We start from the raw sequence: 22,663 nt of genomic DNA, 5'->3' as shown, positions 1-22,663 counted from the left end.
TGCTGGTCCATCTTCAAAGCACAAACAACAGTTAATGGGATTGCTAGGTTTACAGTTTTTTTTGTTTTGTTTTAAGTGTCACACTTTTTTTAATCATTTAATTGTCATTATACTGAAAGGCTTGTCACAACAGGCAGCCTCTGCAACCAATAACCAAATCAGTGAATACGCCTTTTTAGATGGACCGAATGGACTCGGTCATACTTTTCACGTGGGGATGGGGGGGGGGGGGGGGGTTTGAGGAACATCACTTCAAAACATGTTTACAGTAATAACACTCGACAACAGAGGAAAGTTGGTGTTTTTTTGTTTGTTTTTTTTGCCGTTTAATATGGTCAAAATAAATAAATCAAACTGTGTGTCGACTACTGTCTTACTTTTTTAATAATTTAATACCAGTTGTAAAGTCACTGCTCAAGATAGCGAGAAGATTATTGAGCCTAAAATCATTAAGAAGAAAATTAATCATTAAACATGGATTTTATTTTTATTGAAGATAAATAAATTAGTAAGCAAATGTCAAAAGACGCTCTCAGTCTGTGTGGAAGCAGAGTCTTTTGGCGACGCGTGGATGATATTTCACCACTAGAGGGCAGTGCTGCCCCATGTGTAATACTGGTATGAGGTTCCCCTTTATCATAATTTTCAGCATGACCTTGGATCACAATTATGTCCTGCCAACTTTCAAAGTGTATTACTTAAGTAGTATTTAGTAAGTGCTGCACTTGGTCACAGTAGTATCTATTGGAATGTCAGAAAATGCAGTAGAAACATGGTACAAATTAAAATCCTGTTAACGATAATCAGTGTTTTGTTTACTGTATCAAACTTCGTCAGCCTTTATCAAACGTGTAAAAAGTTACAAATGACATTTTGGCTTTTGACATTCTTGGCACTTAAAACCTTCGTATACATTCACTATTGACCACATAGCAAAACGCTTATCAACCGCCAAAAACCTTACTTTGGCAGCTATGAGTCTTTTAGGTTTCACACGAAAGCTACCATGCACACTACCAGTTAGGCTATAGAAAACTGTGAATGTCGACTTGCAGCACAAAGCTTCTCAAACAGTCCCCAACGTTACCCTCGTTCGACACACACTCTCCATTTTATAAGTCGATCGTCTCACTGCAGATGCTCAAAGCATCAATTTGTCTGCAAACGCTGATAAACTCCTCCTGCACTGAGTGGTCCGCCTCAGATGACATGTCTAAGTCCAGGCTTTCTTGTGAGGCCGCGCCCAGTGTATGGTAGTGCCTCTGTGGGTCAGCGTGGGCCTGGTGGCCAGACAACACCACCTGGCCCATCAGGTCTCCTTGATAGAGAGGCAGCTGAGCATTTCTCTCGGGGCTCGGGCAAAGAACCAGAGAAGAGCCTCCAAGGGAGTTTCTGTAGAAGGAACAGGAGGAAGAACTGCCCCTCCAATGTTCAGGAGATAAACAGCTGGAAGAGGAGGTCAGGGAGGGAGATGGTGGAGCACCTACAATGGTTTCTCCTTGAGATTGGATCGTATGGGGCTGGGCATGACGAGCCATATCCACACAGGACGAGGTCCGATAAAGGCCAGGGTCAGCCGAGGGAGGATCACAGGCAGCGTTGTTAGGATGTGCACTGTGGGTGTTTATGGACAAGTCACTGAGGCGAATAGGCCTGGCAGTGCTGAAGAGGCTCATGGGAAACAGGGCCTCACTGAAGAGCGCTTCATCTATGCTGCGACGCAGGTTGATGGGCGAAGGTGGTCGGAGGTCTGTAGTGGAGTCACTGGTGAATGAAGACCCACCCGACGGCTCTCTACCTCTGTCGTCAGGTTTTTCTGACTCCTGTAAATCCATATCCAAGTCCAGGTCTCGGTATGCTAAGGCGCGGTTGCTGTGGTAAAGGAGGTCCAGGCCATTTAAACTACTACCAAGCCTCTCATCCATCAGAGTGTAAAGAGGAAGGCTCTCAGTCTCTCCAAGTCCAACTCTATCAACAATGGCCAGTTTCTCCTGGTGGCTCAGTGTCCACTGGTAGCTCCCTGGCAGGATGGGTGATTTGGATGCCAACAGTTCAGTCCAGCAGCTTCCTGTAGCTGGAAGGTGGTCCGAGCAGTAGACTGGTTGCGCAACCACCAAGGCCAAGGTGAGACAGACACCAAGCTCACAGAGTCTACAGCTAAACTGAAATGTCCACCAGGTCCAGGGGTGGAAGACCTCCTCTCCACCTACCACACCCATAGCATTGAGCATTGCAAATAACTGCAGTCCCGCACATGCTAAAGAAAACAATGCTGAAAGACAAACGGTGACAGCTGCACGATCCCAATCCCGGCTCTCGGCAAAGGGGCAGCGGTTGTAGCGCTCAGCAGGTGTCGGGGAAGTGTTGTTCAGGTGGTAGATGTGCTTTGCGTCTGCACGCACGTAGATGTAGAACACAAAATAGGCAGCAGAGAGAAACGTGGCCAGCACTACAAATGCTCCACGGGAGATGAGCGAAAGAAAGAGGCAAAGGGGAGGCTTTTGTTGGTAGGACTTCAGTAATGCCACCGGACCGAACGCAACAGCAAAGTGCAGGACAACCAGGCAGGCCAGGAAACAGGGTCTCTGGAAGGTTGAGTATGAAAGCTGCATTCTTGAGCGCATGGAGAGGAGAAGGAAAACCAGACCAAAAGCTGCAGTCAGGCAGGGAAACGGTGCCTCGTATAGCATCAGTGAGGCCTCTGTGAAGGGCAAACGATCCTGGTGGCCGTATGCATCGTAGAGCAGTGAGAAAGACCTGGTACTACCAGCAGCTAGGAGGAACAGGCTGACCAGGGCAAAGTAGCCGCAGCCTGACGGACATCGCAGTGGCAAGCAGAGCAGATTCAATGCTGAGGCTATTGTTAGCATTACAAAGACACAGCCAGCACCGTACACATGTGCCTCCCATGCTAGGCCCCAAGCTGCCATGGCACTGTTCCAGTCAGTGTACAGGGGCACCAACATGGGTGGGGCTGGGATTACCAAAGGGTTGATTGATTGGTTGACGGCAGTGGTGTTTTGTGTGGGTCTGGCATCTGAGGCGGTGGTGGCTTCCCACATGTCGGAGAAGTTGCAAATTCCAGAGCGTTCCGAGTTACAGTCGGGAAGGAGGGTGATGCTGCTGTCCATTGGGTTGGACAACCAGTCTTCAGTGTAGAGAGGGGTTTCAGCCGGAATGCCTAGAAGGAAAGCAGAACCACTGTTTGATTAAATTTTTTGAATGGGTGGGGCTGGGATTAGGGAGAGACGTCTTTAACAAATGTTAAAACTGTCTGTGACAGAAACCGTTGTTAATCCTGTTCAAAACCTTGTAAACAGGCAATGCCAAGTGTGTGTGAACTTGGATTTCTGTTGCATTACATACCCCATGTCTAGTTTCCTTGAAAGCAGCATTAATTATGATTGTGTTAGAGGAAATGGCTCTTTCTAAGTGGTCTGTGTGACCACGATGGATACGTCTGCAAAGCTCATCAAGCTTGCACCACTGAGTTGGGAGGGGATGACGCAAATGCGACGTCACCTCACTTCACATCACACAGCACAAGGCCTCCTAGAGATTTTCTAGAGTCCACGCTGATAAGCCTCACGCCATGGAGCTTCTTCGTTTCCATGAAAACGGGGAGCGTGCTATCGCTCCCCACAAAGATCACATTGAGACCTTGTGTGTAATAATGGCAGTCGAAAAAGCAGCCGGGGAGAAGCGGCGTCTAATTGCATTTCTGTCGTTTTCAGGCGCACAGACTCATCAGTCATTTTGCTGCAGTTATTAGAGGAACATCTCTCCTCCATAAAGAGCCAGGTGGCTTAACAGACAAGTGAACAGTATAAACCTGCAGCACAGTAAATCACCCAGTAGGAAGGTTTTATGTGCAATAATGTTGGAGTGGGATTTTGTGACTTGTTTTACTTTTGACTCGTGTCTAAACCTGACAAAATGGGTTTAAGTACATTTTGCAATGTCTGGGGAATACATTACATGACGTCTCTTGTTAACGTTGTGTTCCAGATTAAGAACTTCAATGTCCAGACCTCACCCTGAATCCTTGCATATAGATTGAACATGTCTAATTTGTTTTCCGGATAAAGTTAAAAGTGGAACTCATGTGGTTTTAGTGGTTTTTTGTTCAAGTCTTTCTCGTCTGCCTTTTAATGTACTTTTTTTATAGGTTGTATTTTTGCGTTTCCCATCCCACCCTGTCCCCTAATTCTCTCTTTGTTTATGATTTCCCTTCAACCCCCGCCTTTGAGAAAGGGAAACTCCCATTGGTGGGTTTGTTATTTTTAATCTGGGAGAGATTTCTGTCCCAAAGGGGGTCACTATTCTCTTCAACTGTCCTGGATTTCCATGCATTATAATCTATGTTTTCAGGCCTCTGCTGGTCGCGTCTGCTGCTTCCATTACGTTTGTGCTCATTTTAGGATGTTTACTGTTGACTCCACTTAAGATCCACTTGTGAAGAAAGCCTTGCTCTCTTTCTGCCTCTGATCCCGTGGTGGAGTGCCAGGATTTTCACAAGTGCTTCAGCATTAGCGTTTCCCTTCTTGCTTTCAGGGCCCTTTGAATTTCTCCTCATTCAACTCCTGAGCTGATTTACTGTCCTAGGATGTTATGAGAATGTCAAGCTCAGTGAAAATATGACCCCGCTGCCAGGTGCCTGTGCGTCTTTTACTGTAGCGTGATGCAGCAGTTTCATCTCAGACAATTATGTCCTCAACAGAAGGCAAAACAAGGCCGGGTTCGATTTTGAGCGGGTTTGTTTTTGTGCCAAGTCCTAATTTATCTTTAATGAGAAGTAAATGGGAACATTCATTCAGTTGTGATGCTAACATGCTAATGTGGTTATTTTTTGTAGTGGTACGTGTTCTTTTAGCACACAACGTTACGATCAGAAAAGGCGCCTGATACTGTTCTAAGTTTAATTGTGATAGTATGTTAACTATTCTGCACAATTTAAAAAAAAGACTGGTAGCATAAAGTGTAGAAAATATGGTGCTAGTGAGTACGATTGTGAGTACGATTAGCTCAGCATAGCGTGTTGCTTGTTAGCGTCAAGTATACAGTGCAGCTATTGAATTAGCAGGTACAGTATTTGGTCAGAGCTAAGTGGATAAATTATCATTTGCACTTTACAGTTCTAGCATATCTCTGCTCTATTTTGTACACGACACAAACTTCATTCATTAGAATCAGTTAATTAAAAAAGATGAGTTCAGTACTTTTTACATGACAAGACTCAGCAGTTGTCGCTAAATACACCAGACTCTTCTGTTAAATATTGAAAATTTAGACATTTCCTTGCTAGATGCTGGAGATTAACACATGTTTTCAGGTAGTCTTTTTAACTGATCTACAGTTCGGCATTGTTCACTTTGATTCTTGACTCTTTCAGTGACTCTTTGACCAATCGAGCCGAGTCGTGCTAGAACTGTCTGGTGATGGATGGTCAAAGTCATTCAGTTTCATCTCCTGTGAACCATGAATGTCGTGACAGCTCGTCCAGCGAGTTGTTGTCCTCGTATTAGGCTGATTAACTGACCGACATTACCGTCGTCAGTGACGTGCCGCTAGCATGGCAAACGGTCGACTGAATAATCAATGGCGGCAATAATCATTACCTGCTGCACTATACACTGAAGTAATAATCATACATATTAAATATGTCACTGCTCCATTAACCTGCACTGACAGTGTCATCCTGACAACACAGAGACAATAGCTCTGTGGGAAAGGAAGCTGGAGTCTAAAACAAACACACAGCTGCAGGCGTCTGACTGCAGGGGCCTCTGATACTAGTATCCGGTACAGTGTTGTGCCACTGATGTGTCTGTCTGTCCGTTTGTTTACTTTCCAGGGCAGGACTCCTGCCACTGCGTCAGGCCGAGTGGAAAACGCGACAGCCAATTGAATTGGTGCCATGTTTTGCTGCCTGGCTTGCCTCATGTCGATAAATGTCACGTCTGAGCTGTCGTGTTGGCCGAGCGGCCTGGACGGGGTTTGCTATGTGGTGGTGGTGGTGCAAGGATTCATAGCATGCCGCTCGGTCAGCTGACATTATTACTGTCTCTTGTGCTAGAAACAGTTGACACATACAGTGAAACAAAACCCATAATCTGAGGAGTCTAATATTAGTCACACGCATACCGCCAAGCACAAAAAGTGTTGCTTTTTAAAAGCAAGTGATAAAAAATATTACACATTATTCTTCTTTCATTGAGCTGATTTTTTTCCCCCCACATCTGACCTATTATTTTTGACTTATTTTTGATTCATTCATAATTCATTTTTAAATATTTTAACCCTTTGAATGCCAGGTTTTTGCGTGATGCCACCATGTTCTTCCCAAAAATGTTTAATTATTTTCAACATACTACATCTAAAGTTGACATTCGATGTGTTACAGCCTGGGAAATGTCAATAATTAGCGGCAACACTTGTGACAGTGCCATCTAGTGAAAATAGTGGAACATTAATGTTTTTTTTCTCATTATGCTGAATATGGCCAAAAACGGCGCTATCTGGTGGAGAATAGTAAAAATGGTCAATTCCAAGGCGAAAGCCCAGATGGACAACCAGACATAATAAAATGCATGGATTATGAGCTCCAAAATTGCAGTTTTAATTAAGTTTTAATGGGACATTTTTTGCGCTTAACGGTATGAGTGTGACACTTGTTTGTACACATTTTGAATGAAAAGCACACAACTATAGGCTATAGGTATATATTCTATCTATTTCCTCTAATAAATGAGTAAAACACCTTTAACATTAACATTTTATGCTGCATCTTTCATCTGAGGAAGCGTTTTTTTGCATAATAATCGTTTATTGCGTCAAACTGAGGTAGAACGAGGGGTTCGTGTGAACTCCTTTGACTGGTTTGAGTGCGATGGATGTATTTAAAAGTTACGCACTGCAGCTTTAACCTGCAGACAAGCTGAAGAAACAATCATAATAACGAGGGCGTGTTACCCACACGCTCATCTCCACTTGGCTGCATGTTGATTCTGCATTAAACAAAAAGCTCCATGCAGTTTTTTTTCTATTTCATCACCTCCATCTTCACTCTGACTCTTGTAGGAAACAAAAGGCATTTATTTTGTTGTGTGAACTGAGGAGGAGGAGGCAGATTTATCTTTGTACCGATCATTTTTTTTTATGTCATTCATTAAAAAATCACAGTGGGTAACATCTGTTGTATGGCAGACGCATTCAAACTTCAAACACGGTCGTGTACCGTCATCGTCTATTTCTGAAAGACACTTGTGCTATTCTAGGCCAGGTAATGTGGGCTACATCTGCTGCACCCTGTGAACTAGGCCAAAAACGTGGTTCTCATAATAAACTGCAGAATTGAGCTCCAAGACAAACGGATGGATTCTCTTTATGTAGGACAGAACATACCAGACCTACGCCTGAAGATGGACGACATCCTCACACTGTGCACAAGTTATGCCAAATTATCACGGATACAGATGCCGAAGCATGATACTGAGGCTCAGAATCAGCTGCTAATCTGATATTATTTTAATTCAAATGATGTGCTACAGTCTGGACCTGGTATGACAAGTTTCATACAGGATCCATACATTTGGTTCCTTGTCCATAGCCATATAAGAATATACAAGAAAAAAAAACACAAATAAAGTGAACGTTATTTTAGAACTTTCTAGAACAGTTTCCCAATCCTGGTCCTCGGGGACCGCTCTGTCCTGCATGATTTACACATTTCCTGATTTCACCAGCTTTCTATCTTTTAAGAGCTTTTGAGCTATGAAGTGCACTTTGGTCGCAGGATTGGTCAAATCTCGTGGTAACGTAGTTTTGGGTGTCCTCCGGAAGTAAAGGGTTCATATCATATCATTGTCATTTATAGATCTATCTATCCATCAAGCTTTTTGTATTTGTATCCAACTCCTGACACCTCATTCCTCCTGTGCCATGTTGTTACTGTTGATAAACAACATGATTCCTAACCAAAACACATAAATAATCTTTATTTATAGGCACCGTCATGTGTGGCAATTACTTTGCCGTCACGTTTAAATGCGCCGTCATGTCAGCGGTTATTTATGGATCTGCGAGAGTGTTAATAAACGTGTGTTTATCCCTTAAGTCTTTCATTCTCCTCAGCTCTGGGTAGTTTCTGTTTACCCTCCTCCTCCTCCCTTTGGGGACCATCCGGATGGATGAGAGACTTACATTAAAGATATTAAAGGCACAGGACCCAGGTTACAGTGTTTGCTTGGATGTGAGTGGATGTGTTTTCTCACCGGTGCTCCGAGGCCGCTGCGTCGTCAGCAGCTCAGTGGACGCCGGCGTGGAAATGTCTGCCGTCCTCGCGTCGTCCTCACCCCCGTCTGCAGCAGCCGAAGGCCCCGGCGCTGCCTCCTCTGCCTCCTCTGCCTCCTCAGCCTCCTCGTCCACCACCGTATACTCTCGTCCAGGCGGCTCTGGGAAGACACAAGCAATTTAGAGCGATAACCAGGAGCTCGTTCATATCCTCACTGCTCTGATCGTATCTGTGGCCTCACGTTGAAAGGACAATGGAAAGACTCTTATTTCTTCACCCAGTTCTGTCGGCTTTGATCGGCCTCAGTTGTAGCCGCTCATCCGTCATGGAATAGTCTGACAGTGACGACCTCATTTGTTTGTCCGTGGATTGAGAAAAGTGACAATTCCCTCTTCTCTTTTGTATTCGCACATTGTGGTTTTCAAATAAACTGATGAAACGACTGCAAAGGAAAAGCAGGTTTAATATAATTTATGTTGTCCCTAAGAATTAACCCTTAGTGGTCACACGGCACAGATCGGTGCCGCAGGCACACCCTTTGGTAAAATGCCACGGGGTGTGTGTGTGTGTGTGTGTGTTTATAGGTCACAACAAGTTATGATTAATTATATATCACAAAAACGGGAGCGATAATTGTCCAGAAGTCATAAAATGAGTCTATTTTTCAGTCTATATATGGGGGCGTGTGTGTTTATAGGTCACATATGCAGGCTTTAATAAAGTGTGTTCTGAGTCAAAGTTATGATTCATTTTATATCACATTTTTAGAAGTGACCTAAAGTGGCAATAATTGTGCAGAAGTTGCAAAATGAGAACGTTTTTCTTTCACTTTTTGTTCATAAACACGAGGCCAAGCGACTTCGACCTGTGACGTGTTTCCAAATTTAACAAATTCAATCAGATTTTAAACATTTGGAGTACTTTTTCCTCAGGTGTGTTTATAGAGTTGGTAAAAAAAAGGAAAATAGGTGCCTATATATAGAAAAATAATATAATAATAGTATAAGGAAGGAATCATAACACAGCTTATCTAACAATCTAGGTCATGAACACAAGGCTTGAGTATTTATTATTATCATTATCATCAAATAAACCGACCACTTTATTAGGTACACGCTACAAACTTGCAGCATGTTAACACTGATATCTCAACAGCCAGTGAAGTTCAAACCGAGCAGCAGAATGACTTAAAATGACTATGAACGTGGCATGGTTGTTGGCGTCCGATTGGCTGTTTTTTCAGAAACTGGGAATTGGACGCACAGCAATCTGTGGGGATTACAGAAAATATCCAGAGAGTAACATTTCTCTGGCTGGAAATCATGACAGCGGTTTGAAATGATAGAAAAGGCCATCGGCAGCTCTAATCACCACTGTGTACCTAATAAAGTGACCGATGAGTGCTTTGCTTTTAACAGTGTATTGTAATGAAACTGTTGTGTGAAGATGCTGCATGACCTCCTGCTGACGTGATTCATTTGCTGCATCTAACTAAATATAACGCTAAATATCTTTGTTTGGTGTTTAAAACACAGTTAGAATGAATAACTGGGGATAAAAAGGCTTTTAAGTATACGTCATTCCATCATGAAAACGGGCACTTTAAATATGTGATTGTGTGAATGTCTTTACTGCGATGCTATACTGGAATATTGGGTTATAATTATACAACAGTTGTTTTTTCCCCCCACTTTTTTTGTCTTGACCAGACTAGATGCTCATTCGCCCTCAGGTCTTTTGAGATTGACGCCCCCTGCTCTACAGCGTTTACTGCACTCATTATTATCTTTTTTCTTTTTTTAAACTGAGTACACAGTAGCACTATGGCCGTGTTATTATTATTATTGTTGTGGTTTATTATCTTCCCTTTGCAGACTAAAAACATGATATTCGTGCGCTTCGCTGCACTCGTGGTTTATCTGAGTGGCTTTTATTTCTGAGAGAAAACCGGGATCTGTAACAAACACGCTGAGCTCAGAGCGATAAGGAATAATAAGAGGGGGTTAGATCTCTCAGCGCCGCACAGAGATGAATACTCATAATCAGATGTGTTAAAATTGGATGTTGTGGCTAATTTGCCTCATTTTGAATGTGGTTTCACAAAAGTTCATTATGTTACTGTTTATTTGGCTTTAAATCAGCCTGAAGAAAAACAACCATTCTGTTTTCCGTGTGAGTCCAATTTGGGCGTCAGACATTCCTGACGATTTCTCTGTACACAAATCCATTTTCAAAACCACCTAAAAATGTGAAAGGATTGGTGACGTTCAAGCGTGAAGACTCTGTAACAAACAGACAAAAACTACGGTGGCCTTCACATACCAGAGAGGATGGTGTCGGTCTTTGTTCGCTTCGTCAGGTTTCATTTTTACACCTTGCTCAAGTAAAGATAAAAACCTGTACAAAAAAATCATATAATAATAATAGTCATATAATCAAATTTAAGATTATCACTAAGAAAACCAAATTGTTGTCTTAGTCTGACTAAGACTTGCTCGCTTTTAGTAGGACTAACATTTTTGCATGACACTAAGAAAACCAAATTGTTGTCCTAGTCTGACTAAGACTTGCTCAATTTTAGTAGGACTAACATGTTTGCATGACACTGAGAAAACCAAATTGTTGTCTTAGTCTGACTAAGACTTGCTCAATTTTAGTAGGACTAACATGTTTGCATGACACTGAGAAAACCAAATTGTTGTCTTAGTCTGACTAAGACTTGCTCAATTTTAGTAGGACTAACATTTTTGCATGACACTAAGAACACCAAATTATAAACGTGTCGTCAGCGATGACATGGACCGTTAATCATGCAGTGGTCACATGTGGGTTCTTCATGTTCTGATCACAAAGACATTAAACCCTTGGCGGATATTAACGAAGTGTGTTAAACAGCTTCACCGCTGCCTGTAAGTACAGTATGGTGGCGCCGGTAAAAAGGGAGGGGTGCAATAAAGACAGGAAACACTGAGTGCATTTTAAAAAGCCTACATTTCATCACCCTCAACCTACAGCCACTGTTTCCCCCACTCCATTTAATTGCCCTTGTTACTGAAGAGTCCTCCAGCGCAAGGCTTTGACACAGAAGCTGTTTTTTGTGTGTCGCTGAGGTGTTTGACGCCTCCAGTTGTCCAACAGTTTTCACCCTGTGCACTTCTGTTCACACTGGGATGTATAATGTATGATAATGTGAGTCGCCTCAGTTGCTTTCATTTTAATACTGTCCTCCTGTGTCCTTTGGCAAGGTGCGGTCATTTATTTAAAGACTGCAATCCTGCAAGCGGCAGATTACAAGCACCCTTTTTTCCTTTGGGTTTCCATTCTTCTTGGGGATAATTGGAAGCTTTGTACGTAAAAAATTTTTTTTTACCACATACGTGACAGGGATTTGTGTTTAAACAGAGGCTCGAGTACATGAGGAGAAAAGGGAGGGACAGAGGAGACCAAATGGCAAAGAAGCATGTTCAGCATCCATGAGCGGCGACTGGCGAGGGGACGGTCCCACGGGAGAGGAGGTGGTGGTGGTGGTGGGGTTGGTGGTGCTTTTGCTGAGCGTGCACTCGGAATACTGATACTCAGCCACGGCAGACCCTCCACACCCCACACCAGGCCCCTTATCTTTTTTCCTTATGCCGCCACACGGTGCACAGCTGTGTAGACAAAACCCTGGCTGCTGTAGACAAAACACAATAACCAGCAGAAATAATGAAAGTGTGGGAGATACCAGGTTTTGAGGAGATGTGTGTCAGTGTAACCAAAAACATTTTGAATCTACATTTTAAAATGGTGCAGTATTGCTAACTGTAAGCTGAGTCCAGTCTTGCCCTGAGACTGAGTAGCTTCATTTAAAATTTGAAGTGCGAAACGTCTTCTTTCTAAGGATGATCTTGTGATATGATGGAAAAGCTACAGCATTGACCTTGAGATGAGAACAATGAAGCCTCTTTCACACCTGAAGAACCAGGGTGGACCAGTTGAAAAAAGGCAATTAATCACTGCATCACTGTCGAGAGTTTAATCGAGTTATGGTCATAGTCTTGCTGAGTCCAAGTATATATGAAGCAGAAGTCCGACTCCAGTCCGACTAAGCGCATACACGCAGGAGTAATTGGACTATGAATCACATTATCCTGGTATGTTAGTCCGACTAAGACTAGCTCAATTTTAGTCGGACTAAAATGTTTGCATGACACTGAAATTGACAACACATATACAGTAATATCTTCGATGCGATGGCGGTGTTGTAATAAATTAACCATGATCCACAAATGCTGAGTTAATATTGCAGACACATATCGCTGAGAATAATCGACTCATCATTCCGTGCTGCAACCTTTGACCGTACATGATGAATTGGTCTGTCCTTGAGGGAGGACGCACCTCTGAAGACTCATTACGCATACAGACACAGACTGCCAAACAGTGCTGGGGGGGAGGGGATGGGCTACAGAGAAGGACACACCAAGACATAATCTCCTGACATGTATGTACCAGTCACTGTTTTAACTCATCGAGAACAAAAAACGCCAGGCATTCAGTCAAATTCTCTTTCCCTACGTTGAGAGGTAATGGCTTCTGCGTTGCTCGAGTGGAACTGCAGCTTGAAAACTCATTATAGACTATTAAGCGGATAGTTGAGATTCTTTTTTTTTTATTATTTAAAAGTAGGGTGTTGCAAATTGAGCGGCGCTGGTGGCAATAATTGTGAAATGCAACATTAACTAAGGGTGTAGACGGGGGCCAGTAAAAAAAACCCATACACCACACGCAGCAGATTGCAAAACAGATTCTGACGCTTTGTTCTTCTGTGTTGGAGAGAATCGAGAGCTGGGGAAAACAAACATTTTTACATTATCTCGCTTGTGGAACCACTTGCTGCCATTTGTATGCCCTTTATTTTGAATGGGTAAAATACCGGAAGTAGAAAAATACGGGCTATTATAAATAAATATACTGCAAATTAAGGGTAAAGGAGTTTGTTTTAGCGCCTGGTTGACGAGGACACGAAGCCTGTGTATGTTTTATTTCATATTGTGCGTCTTTTGAGTTGTTTTTAATGTTGCTTAGTACTTTATAGAGTTCAGTGTACATGAGAATGTTATGCTAGTAGCATTGTGTTGCTAGCTTAATCCTATATGCAGGTAAAAAAGTAGTTATTGCACTTGGTTTATATGCAAAATTCATTCCAGAAACTACAGTGCCTTATGGTACAAAGTGCTGCTACGCCTATTTTAATTGTTAATTTTTTTATTTTTTTATTTTTTTTGGACGATATCACACCGAATTTCAAATTTAAAAATATAGAAATAAAACTTAAATTAAGTCAATAATAACGTGGATAACTGTAATAAAAACATGATATTTAGTTTGACACCTCTGGTTTAGCCACTGTGGTGTCAATACGCTGATACAGAACTTTAAACCTAAATGAGTTAAGTTTAATTCAAATAAAGTAGCATGACAACATGCTTACTTTAGTTTGGATGAACAATAAATTTAGGGTATACATTTTTCTGGAGCTAATAATCTTAGCTATACATTGAAGATGCTCTCTAAAAGCTCTTCCCTTGATGACCCAGTGAATCACAGCATCTGGATTTATGCTAATCTCAGACTTTTTGACGACTTACCGCGTCGTACATGTCATGGATGAAGTCGAACTGTCAGCAGCCCTTTGACAGCCGACCACTGGACACTGAAGAACCTGCCAACACGTGATTTATCACATCTATCGAGTCAATCCAGGAGCCATTGATTTGTTTAACTTTGCTTACCTCCTGCTCTCGGGAAGTGAACCCTTTGGCGTGGAGTTGTGCTTGTTATAGATTCCAGGATCGGTCTGCGATCGATCCCCATGGCAGTGGTGATTACCCCCAGCTGTTCCTCCACGGGCCCTGACCTGGCCTCGGAGGAGCCGGGGTCGGCCTCACTCTGAGTGGTTTCTGACACTGTGGTGTCATCAGCGTGGACGGTCGTGCTGCCGATCGAGTCGTGTGGTTTTCTGACAAATGTGGTCTCTGGGGAGGGAGTGGCGAGAGGCCTCAGACGGTGTCTGCTGGTCAGTGTGGTCTTTACCACTCCTGGCTCTGCTGAAGTGGTTTGGGCTGTTGCCTGCAACGAGGCAGTGGGAGCCGTCTTTCTCGTAGAGCCTTCAGCCACTGTCCCATCGGTGTATTGTTCTGGGAGGTGTTGTGAAGTGGCTGCCATGCTTGGAGTGGCTGCTTGTGTGGTTCCCTGTGGTGTTTGGGTTTTTGCATTTTGTTCCGGAGCGTTTGTGCTCGTGGGACTGTTTGTGAACAGAGTGCTTCTGATAGAGCTTCTCGTGGGGGAGCCTGAAACAAGGGTTACATTGTCGGCGTGCGCTACGCTGCTGTGTGGAGAATCTGATGTCCTAGTGGGAAGTGGTTCACTTCTTATCGTTGTCACACTGATTAGGAACCCCCGGGTTGAAGTGATGGGTGTTGCGGATGCCACAGATTCGCTCCCTTCCCCTGAACTCAAGTCTCCATCAAAGGTCTCAGTCGAATCGTGGGCGACTGTGGTCGACACGGCAGCCTCGTTGTCATCTTCCGAGCTTCCAAAGATACGGAATGGCAGTGAAGAAAGCGAAGGGAGCTTTGGTAGCGGCATATTCCAAAACCAGCTGGGTTGATTTTGAGTTGGCGTTTCCTTCGATGGCGTCGGACCCCAGAGGGCCTCCTCGTCCGCCACCGCCTGCCAGTGAGGTAACAGAAAACACCAGAAGCAGAACACCAGGGGAAGCATGCTGTCTGTCGACGGAGGCGCACTGAACCGGTTACATGTTGCTCTCCATCCTCCTGCTCCTCGGGCTGGCTTTGACTGCCTCTCCAGGACAAACGGCCTAAAAGACAACAAGAACAGGAACACTGCTAAATTTCTGTTGAGAAACACATGACGGAACTTGCCTCTGTTCATTTTGGGAACTTCCTCAGAGTTGCAACCTTCTTTCTTTTTCAGCTATTTTTCCACACCACAAATAAGTATAGAAACGCTGCCACCCCCCATTACAAGCAACTGCTGAAGTTAGCAGGCTTAAAAAGAAGAAAAAACCCCAAACAAGTATCACAGACACCCCGCAATTAGTGGTTTCCTGTTGGATGTGGAGGTCAGTATTTATGTCATGCTGTGTCGTGGAGGCCGGGAGGCTGCACTGACCAATTAATTAAAAAACGTAACCCTCCCGTACGCTTCCATATGTGTTCTGTTCAGTGAGAGGTGGATTAATGTGTGAGAGTTGGGTTTGTGTTTTTTGGGGGGGGGGGTTGGTAAAGAATTATGGTCCAACATAAGAATGGAGGGACCTTTTTTTTTTTCCCTTTTGTGGCCCGCCGAGTGGTTCAAAGTCACCACCCTGTTGCCTCAGTGAAAAGACTGGAGCACCAAAGGAATTTCCCCCCTTTGAGAGAACAACAAACCTGTATGCTTTAGTTGTACTTAACTCCCCTCCCTTTTTCTTAGCCCCACCCCCCCAGCTTTGGCCTCGCACTCTTTCAATCACAGATTTATTTGTTCTTTAAAGCGGAGAGGGAGAAAGATCTGTTTGTGTGGGAGTGGAAAAAAACAAAACACCATCAATGTTCACAGTGCAATGCTGTCACGCTGAAGTTAAGCAGGTGTACACTTGTTTTTAAACTCTTTCTGAGGGGGGGAGTAAGAAGGATGATAATCAAAATAAGTGCATGGAAATGGCTTCTCAAGAACATTGCCCAACATGTTCTTCACCGTCGTCTTCTGTCTTTTACGCAATCCATGTCAGTTCACTAAACTCTCTTTAAGTTCTTGATCTTGAAGATCGGTGAGTTACTGCGGCTTGTTCTCAGCGTTATCAAGATATGAAGACGAGTGACTAACTTTCGGGGGGGGTTAAACACCCTCAGCGTCCCACACACTCCCCAGTTTTAGCAACGCCATATTTTTATCATTAAAGATTAGACATGAGGTTGTTGCTTTTACCGTCCGACCCACACACACACAGTCGCTTTTCATGTTGTGATGCGAAGTTGCGATTGTAGATGACTGTCTGCGTCAGCCTGCGTGTTTGACTGTTGTGTAGGTGGTGGTGTTGAGCTTTTTGTGTAACTAATCAATTATGTAGTCATGGGGAATATACGACATCATTGATTTTGACTTGAACATTCTCACATTTCACTTGGTGGAGACTTGTTTTCATACCGTCTATGAGAGGGAAATGTTGTAGAATGAGTTATAATGTCTCCTTACGTTGTTTTTCTTATTTAACCACCAACATTTCTCTCAGTCAATGAGGTGAGAACAGATGGTAGTTTGTTGATCTGTGACTCATCGCCCGTCATGGCACGCTTAGTTTTCCCCGCTATCTCAGAAGAGATCACAGGGTCTTCTCGGAAAAAGTCAACTGGAGGTGTGTGGATTTGGACACCGGCAAAGTCTGTCCCAGCCCACAGTCGTGACATGCTGTTCACAATCGAGACTCTTATGGCTGCTGTGGAACAGACGTGATGTTTATTTAGAGCCAACAAAATATGAAATAAATTGGCAGAAAGATCTGAGCTGAGAGTTACGACAGAGTATGAGATGTATTAAATGTCACCTTTTGAGAATAAAGTCATAATTTTTCTTGTAATATTATGACTTTATTCTCATGATATTACGACTTTATTCTTGAAAGATAACGACTTTATTCTCATAAGATTACGATTTACTCTCATAATATTACAACATTATTCTCATAATATTACAACTTTATTCTCACAATATTACGACTTTAATCTCATGATATTACGATGTTATTCTCATAAGATTACGACTTTACTCTCAAAGGATTACGACTTTATTCTCATCATATTACAAATTTAATCTCACATTATTACAACATTATTCTCATAAGATTATGACTTTATTCTTATAAGATTACGACTTTATTCTCATACTTTCATGACTTTATTCTCATAATATTACGACTTTATTCTCGAGAAATGATTTTCTTGGCCCTAATACTCGTAGTATAATAATGTGGTTGTCAGGTAACATTTTTAGGGGTTAAATACTACAAGAAGCCACATAGTAAAGTAGATCCATAGATATAATTAAATGCTGATAATAGCAGCCTCGTAATTTAAGCAAAAGTTATTTTATTTACCTTTTTAAGTAACTGATATACAACGTTGAGAATTTGTTATATTAAGAGCTTGAAAAAGCCACAATTGACTCCAAACCTATTCAACAACTCCCGTCCAGACTGAACCTTTAACTCTCTTCTTTTTTTATACCACCTGTCACCACGTCAGTTGTTAGTGAAGCCATTGTCTGCTTTGACAGGCAGCAGAGTGAGTGGAAAGGGAACGACGCAAGAAAAGAAGTGTCCGTCCCTGCTATTATTTTTGTCTCCTGACAAAAGACAGAGGCCAGAACTCTGTGTGGTGCATGAGTTCAGTGGAGCAGAGAGATAGAGAGAGAGAGAGAAAAGGAGGAGGAAGTAGTGGAGGAGACAAGGACACAGGAGAATTGAAAGAGAGAGAGCATAACATTGAGTTGAGGCATTTGTAGTCCAGGAGAGTAAAGTCAGTCACAGCCTCCCTAAATGCTCATTTTAGTCTGTTGTCACAGACTCTTTTATTAACTCTGTAAACAGACTCCCCTCTTTCAATACTCCCTCTCTCTCTCTCTCCTTGAGAGAGCCATCTTGATTTCAATCAGCGTGCTGCAGACGGCCCGTGTGCCTCCTCTGATCGCCTCTGGTCAAGCGCATGAAAATAAGAAGGCCACGTCCACACGGAAACGGTAATCGTCTGGGCCATAAAATGTCAGAAAACGTTAAGAAACGTCGATCAGCGTTTGTCAAACCTGGAAATGATGACGTTCTCCAACGTCTTGTGTTTTGTCCACAAACCAAAAGGATTTGGAATGATTTCTTTGTGAAACGAAGGAAATATTCACATTTTAGCAGCTGAAACAATCAGAAATCTGCTTTTAATCATGAAAAAAGCTTCAAACCGGTGAATGGATTATCAAAATAGTTTAGTAATCGATTGATAATCGAGTAATTGTTTCAGCTCTACCGTCCACAACAGAACCTCCCACTGTACGCTGTAGTACATATGCCAGCGCTGTAAGTGGCGCTGTGACGTTACACCAAACAAACAGAGAAGCAGACGTTTTACATGTTACAGATATAATAACAGAGACGGACACGGAATGAACTGAGCCAGAGGAAAGAAAGGTTGAATAATGTTTGTTTCCGTATGAATATTTTGCGACTTTTTTAGTTTTTAAGCTAGCTTTAAATCTAGCGACTTTCTGTCATAAACCTAAATACTTTACGAGCAGGAAATTCCCGAGTGAGATCCATCTAACTGTATTCACTGCGTGCGGAGAGTCACACACACACGCAGAAGAGCTGTGGATGTGCAGTGCAGCACACATACTGTATGTGTGTGTGTGGAGCAGTCACTGATCTCTTTAGGTCTATTCAAGTAAAAATAGGTTTGGTTTTCTCCCCCGTGTGTGAACTCTCTAAAGACAGGACATGTCCTCGTGATATCTAGACTGACTTTAGTGACTTCTCATTGACAGTAGTTGGCGACACTGTCAAACAATCTCCCAACACGCGACAATGAACGACTAAAAGTAACGTATTTCTGTCTCTGTGTGGACGAAAGAAAGCACAGAGGTGAGCGAGGAGTGACTGGATCACTGTGAGGTTTCCAGTGTCATTACTATTTAACAAACCTGAGGATCAATGACACAGTCCAGGATAATGAAGGCTATTTACCTTCCTGCAAATGGACACTGTTGTTGTGGGAGGTTGTTTTTGTGTGTGTGTGTGTTTTCCTGAATGCACTGTGTGGGAGTGCATATTTACAACAACTAGTTTCACTCTAGTATTATTTCCATGGTTACCCCGTTAGATGTATACGCTGGCGCCCGCACACGTCGAGTGTGTATTTACGCGAGCTTCCTCCTACTCCCCTGTGTTTTTCTTTTTTTGATGACAGCACGATCTAAGGAATCAACTTATAGCTTTTTTTTCATTTTGTCCTCTCCTAACAGAAGAGTGTCCGTGCTGCACAGATTGGCCACTGCATTGTATATTTATCCACAGTTGTTGTTATGATCATGGCAAATTATTGCGACAAAGTAGATAAAAACTCCTCTGTGACATTTTTACTCTTATGGTGCTCGGTGTCTCCATGAACCCTGTCATAATTGTAATTTAAAAGGTATAAGTGAGCTCAGTGACGAGTGAAATCATTCCAAATGATATGTCAATACCGTTTTTTTTCCTTTCTTGTTAAAGGGATTTTAATGATCAAGTTTGGCGTTGCTTTAAAATCAAATCATTGAAAGTTAATTTAACTTTCATGGGGAGCAGGAGTTGCTAATGTTGCTAAAGTTGATGGCTTTTGTCTGACAGAAAAAAAGATTGACAGCGATAGAACGACCTTGTCTGAAAGCTCTATAATGAGATCGGCTTGTGGCGTTCGCGTGAGGTCTTTCACGCTGCCATCTTGGAAAGATGAACTTTTCCAACTCAAATTCTGCTACTGAAACAACAACAAAAAAAGCCTCACAATGCAGTTTGGCGACGCTTGACGCAGCGCCATCCTTTCATCGTGAATAGGAAGCGTCTCAGCGATGGACTCGTGGTCCTTGGACATGAAGGACATCAGTAATTCCACCAAAGATTCCAGTAGGGACATATCTATCTAATGTGATAAGGACACTTGTCTTTATAGCATGTCTGAGATCAGAATGCGCCACGTTGTCGTAGTTTTTGGTCGTTGCTTATTTTGAGTTTAACCTTATTTGTGGTGAGGTCATTACAGGAAGTCCAGAAGCTTCACCGGACAGTAGCAGCTGTCAGTCACACGGCCGTCCACTCACACGTGTTCTACGTCGACATGAGGTAAGGAAATAAAGACGATGTGCACCATGTCTTTACATTGCTACCCCCTAGAGGGCGCTACCATGGGACTGAGGGACAGCTTTTGTCCCCTCAGCTAACATAATATATATATATAGCTACACAAATTGACATCATGTCCAAACGAAGAAGAAGAAGACCCAAAAATCACTCACTGTTTACTCACCACATTATAAATGAAGCGAGAGAAAGGAGTGTCTCCAATTTCTCCCGATTGACCTCACAAATTGTTGACTCGCACATATGATGTCACAGACGATCCTGTTACTCCAAACAAATGGGATGTATAACCATACAGTATATTACCCCCCCCATGCTTGAGGCTGACATTAATAGAGTGCCGGCTAACGCCACTGTAGAGCCGGATGGATGCAGTGAAACCTGCCGATTGTGAAGGACGCTCTCAGGCACAGGCGCCCGTTCCACTGGCTTGCCTTTGCCATGGTGACAGCTGGAGCCAAAGACGTCGATCTCTCCCCCCTACCACCACCACCGACCCCCACACCCCCCCTCCCATGCGTGGAATTTGAGCCCCTCGTAGACTGTCTGTGGGAGTGTGCTGCGCTTACACACTCAAATACAGGCAATTACACCAAAAACACACACACTGCACAGTATTCCGTACGCCCTGCAAGGTGTCGGATGTCCAACACGGACATTAGACCTCTTACAGGTGAAATACAGTCTGTGTCAACACACACACACACACACGTACAGTATGATAACTGCAGCTGCCTGTGTGTGTGTGTGTGTGTGTGTGTGTGTGTGTGTCAGTCTATAAGAGTCAAACCCACACATCCCTTATATCCACATATAGATGAAAATGCAGATACAGGAGGATGAACGCACGTCAGCTGCTCACCTTACAGATGTAGAAGAAGGAGGAGGAGAAGATGGAGAATCCACAGCCCAGTGGTGAGTGTGTGTTACAATGTGCTGCAGGAGAGAGAGCGAGCGAGAGAGAGACCGTCCTTCTGAGCCTGTGTGTGTGTGTTTGGCTGCTGTGTGGAACTGAGTTCCACTCTCTCTCCTCTCCCCTCCTCTCCTCTCTCTCTCTCTCTCACTCTCTCTCTCTCTCGCTCACTGCATCAGTAGTAGTCTAGTCTGTGGCTTCCATCACAATGGCCGTGGTCACACCTCACTGAGCAGATTGTTCATTAGAACAGAATCAGCCGTGGACACTGATGCACAGTCCCAGGCGTCAGACTTGTGTTGTCCTGTTTGACCTGCAGAGCAAAGCGTGTCCTCCCGAGGTTTAGTGAGGACCAAACCGAGAGCTAACATTTAAGTTCCCTCGTGGGTTCTCCTGTGGTTGCACGGTCGTTAAACCAGAGTTGCTTGAATGGAAGAAAGTCAGAGCCGTTGTATTTTTGTTATTCACCAAAGGAGAACCCGCAAATGCTTTGGATTTTCATCGACATCGACATTTTTGGGATACGACCAATACACAACTTGGGGTCATAGCTCCGCCCCTCTCCCGCTCTCGTTCGTGCGCTCACCGCCGTTATCTTTCTCGTCGTTTGGAGATTCTTAGTTAATTTACTCGCTTTATCGCAGCTTTATGTTGTTGTTTTTTTGGTGTATCTCTGTGTCCGTGTTGCAGCGCCACATACAGGCCTTGCACACGTACTACAGCCGTAGATTGAGGCTGAAGAAACTGACCTTTGCCACAGTTACTGACTTATCTTATAGTGACATCTCCAGGTGTCCAATCACAGGCTGTTATTACCACTGTGGGACACAGTATTCCTGCATGATCTCTGTGATCTCCTCCCAAATATAGCAACAATCAGTGGAACTTCAAGCCCGGGAGGGGGGGGGGGGAGGGACATCATTTCCTGAACAGCGTCTGAGCAGTTCTGCCTTTTCCTCAGTTCCTCAGGCTTTGACGCAGACGGGAGACAACATTGAGCGAAACAGAGCAGGTTAAGCAGGGAAATGTCCAACACTGAGGCTGAAAGGATCCATATCACCACCTACTTTAGACACAGTCGTCATGTACCGTCATGTTAGAGTAATTGGACACAGTGAATTCCTCCACACCTGGAATATAAGCCAGCACTCTGACCTTTAAAACAAGTGGACACGGTCACATGCTAATAAGGTCTGGAGAAGGAACAAGCACAGTCCGTCTTTGAGAAGTGTAATATTCCAAGAATCTATCTTTTTTTTTGAGGGGAGCTTTCTCTTCTTCCCTCAGACTGGCGGAATTGGAATGAGAAGGTAGAGAATGTTCTCCCCATTCCAATCCCAGGAAAAAAGTATTAAGCGTTAAGCATGTCCTGTCTTATGAAGTTATGAATTTAGGACAAGGGTTAGCTCATCTTTAAACTGAGCCTGAGGACAACAACATTCATGTGTTAGCGAGAGGCATTTAAAGCCTCCACCGAGATACAGAATTTCATTAAGTTGTGGGTTGAAGCTTCCTCCCACCGTCCATGGACATG

At 43.4% G+C, this 22,663-nt stretch overlaps 1 protein-coding gene across 1 annotated transcript; it reads right to left on the bottom strand.

The window, feature by feature from the left end:
- Positions 1-461: 461 nt before the first annotated feature.
- prrt4b (proline rich transmembrane protein 4b) lies at positions 462-21,272 on the bottom strand. The gene is made up of 4 exons (XM_058625512.1): positions 21,079-21,272; positions 14,068-15,155; positions 8,274-8,453; positions 462-3,181 (listed from the first exon to the last, which is right to left on the bottom strand). The coding sequence occupies exons 2-4, from the start codon at positions 15,056-15,058 to the stop codon at positions 1,113-1,115; spliced, it is 3,240 nt and encodes a 1,079-aa protein (XP_058481495.1). The 5' UTR covers positions 15,059-15,155; positions 21,079-21,272; the 3' UTR covers positions 462-1,112.
- Positions 21,273-22,663: the final 1,391 nt, after the last annotated feature.

This window comes from Solea solea, chromosome 3, assembly GCF_958295425.1.
Source record: "Solea solea chromosome 3, fSolSol10.1, whole genome shotgun sequence".
NCBI lineage: Eukaryota > Metazoa > Chordata > Actinopteri > Pleuronectiformes > Soleidae > Solea > Solea solea.
This window is presented reverse-complemented; position numbering and strand designations above follow the sequence as displayed.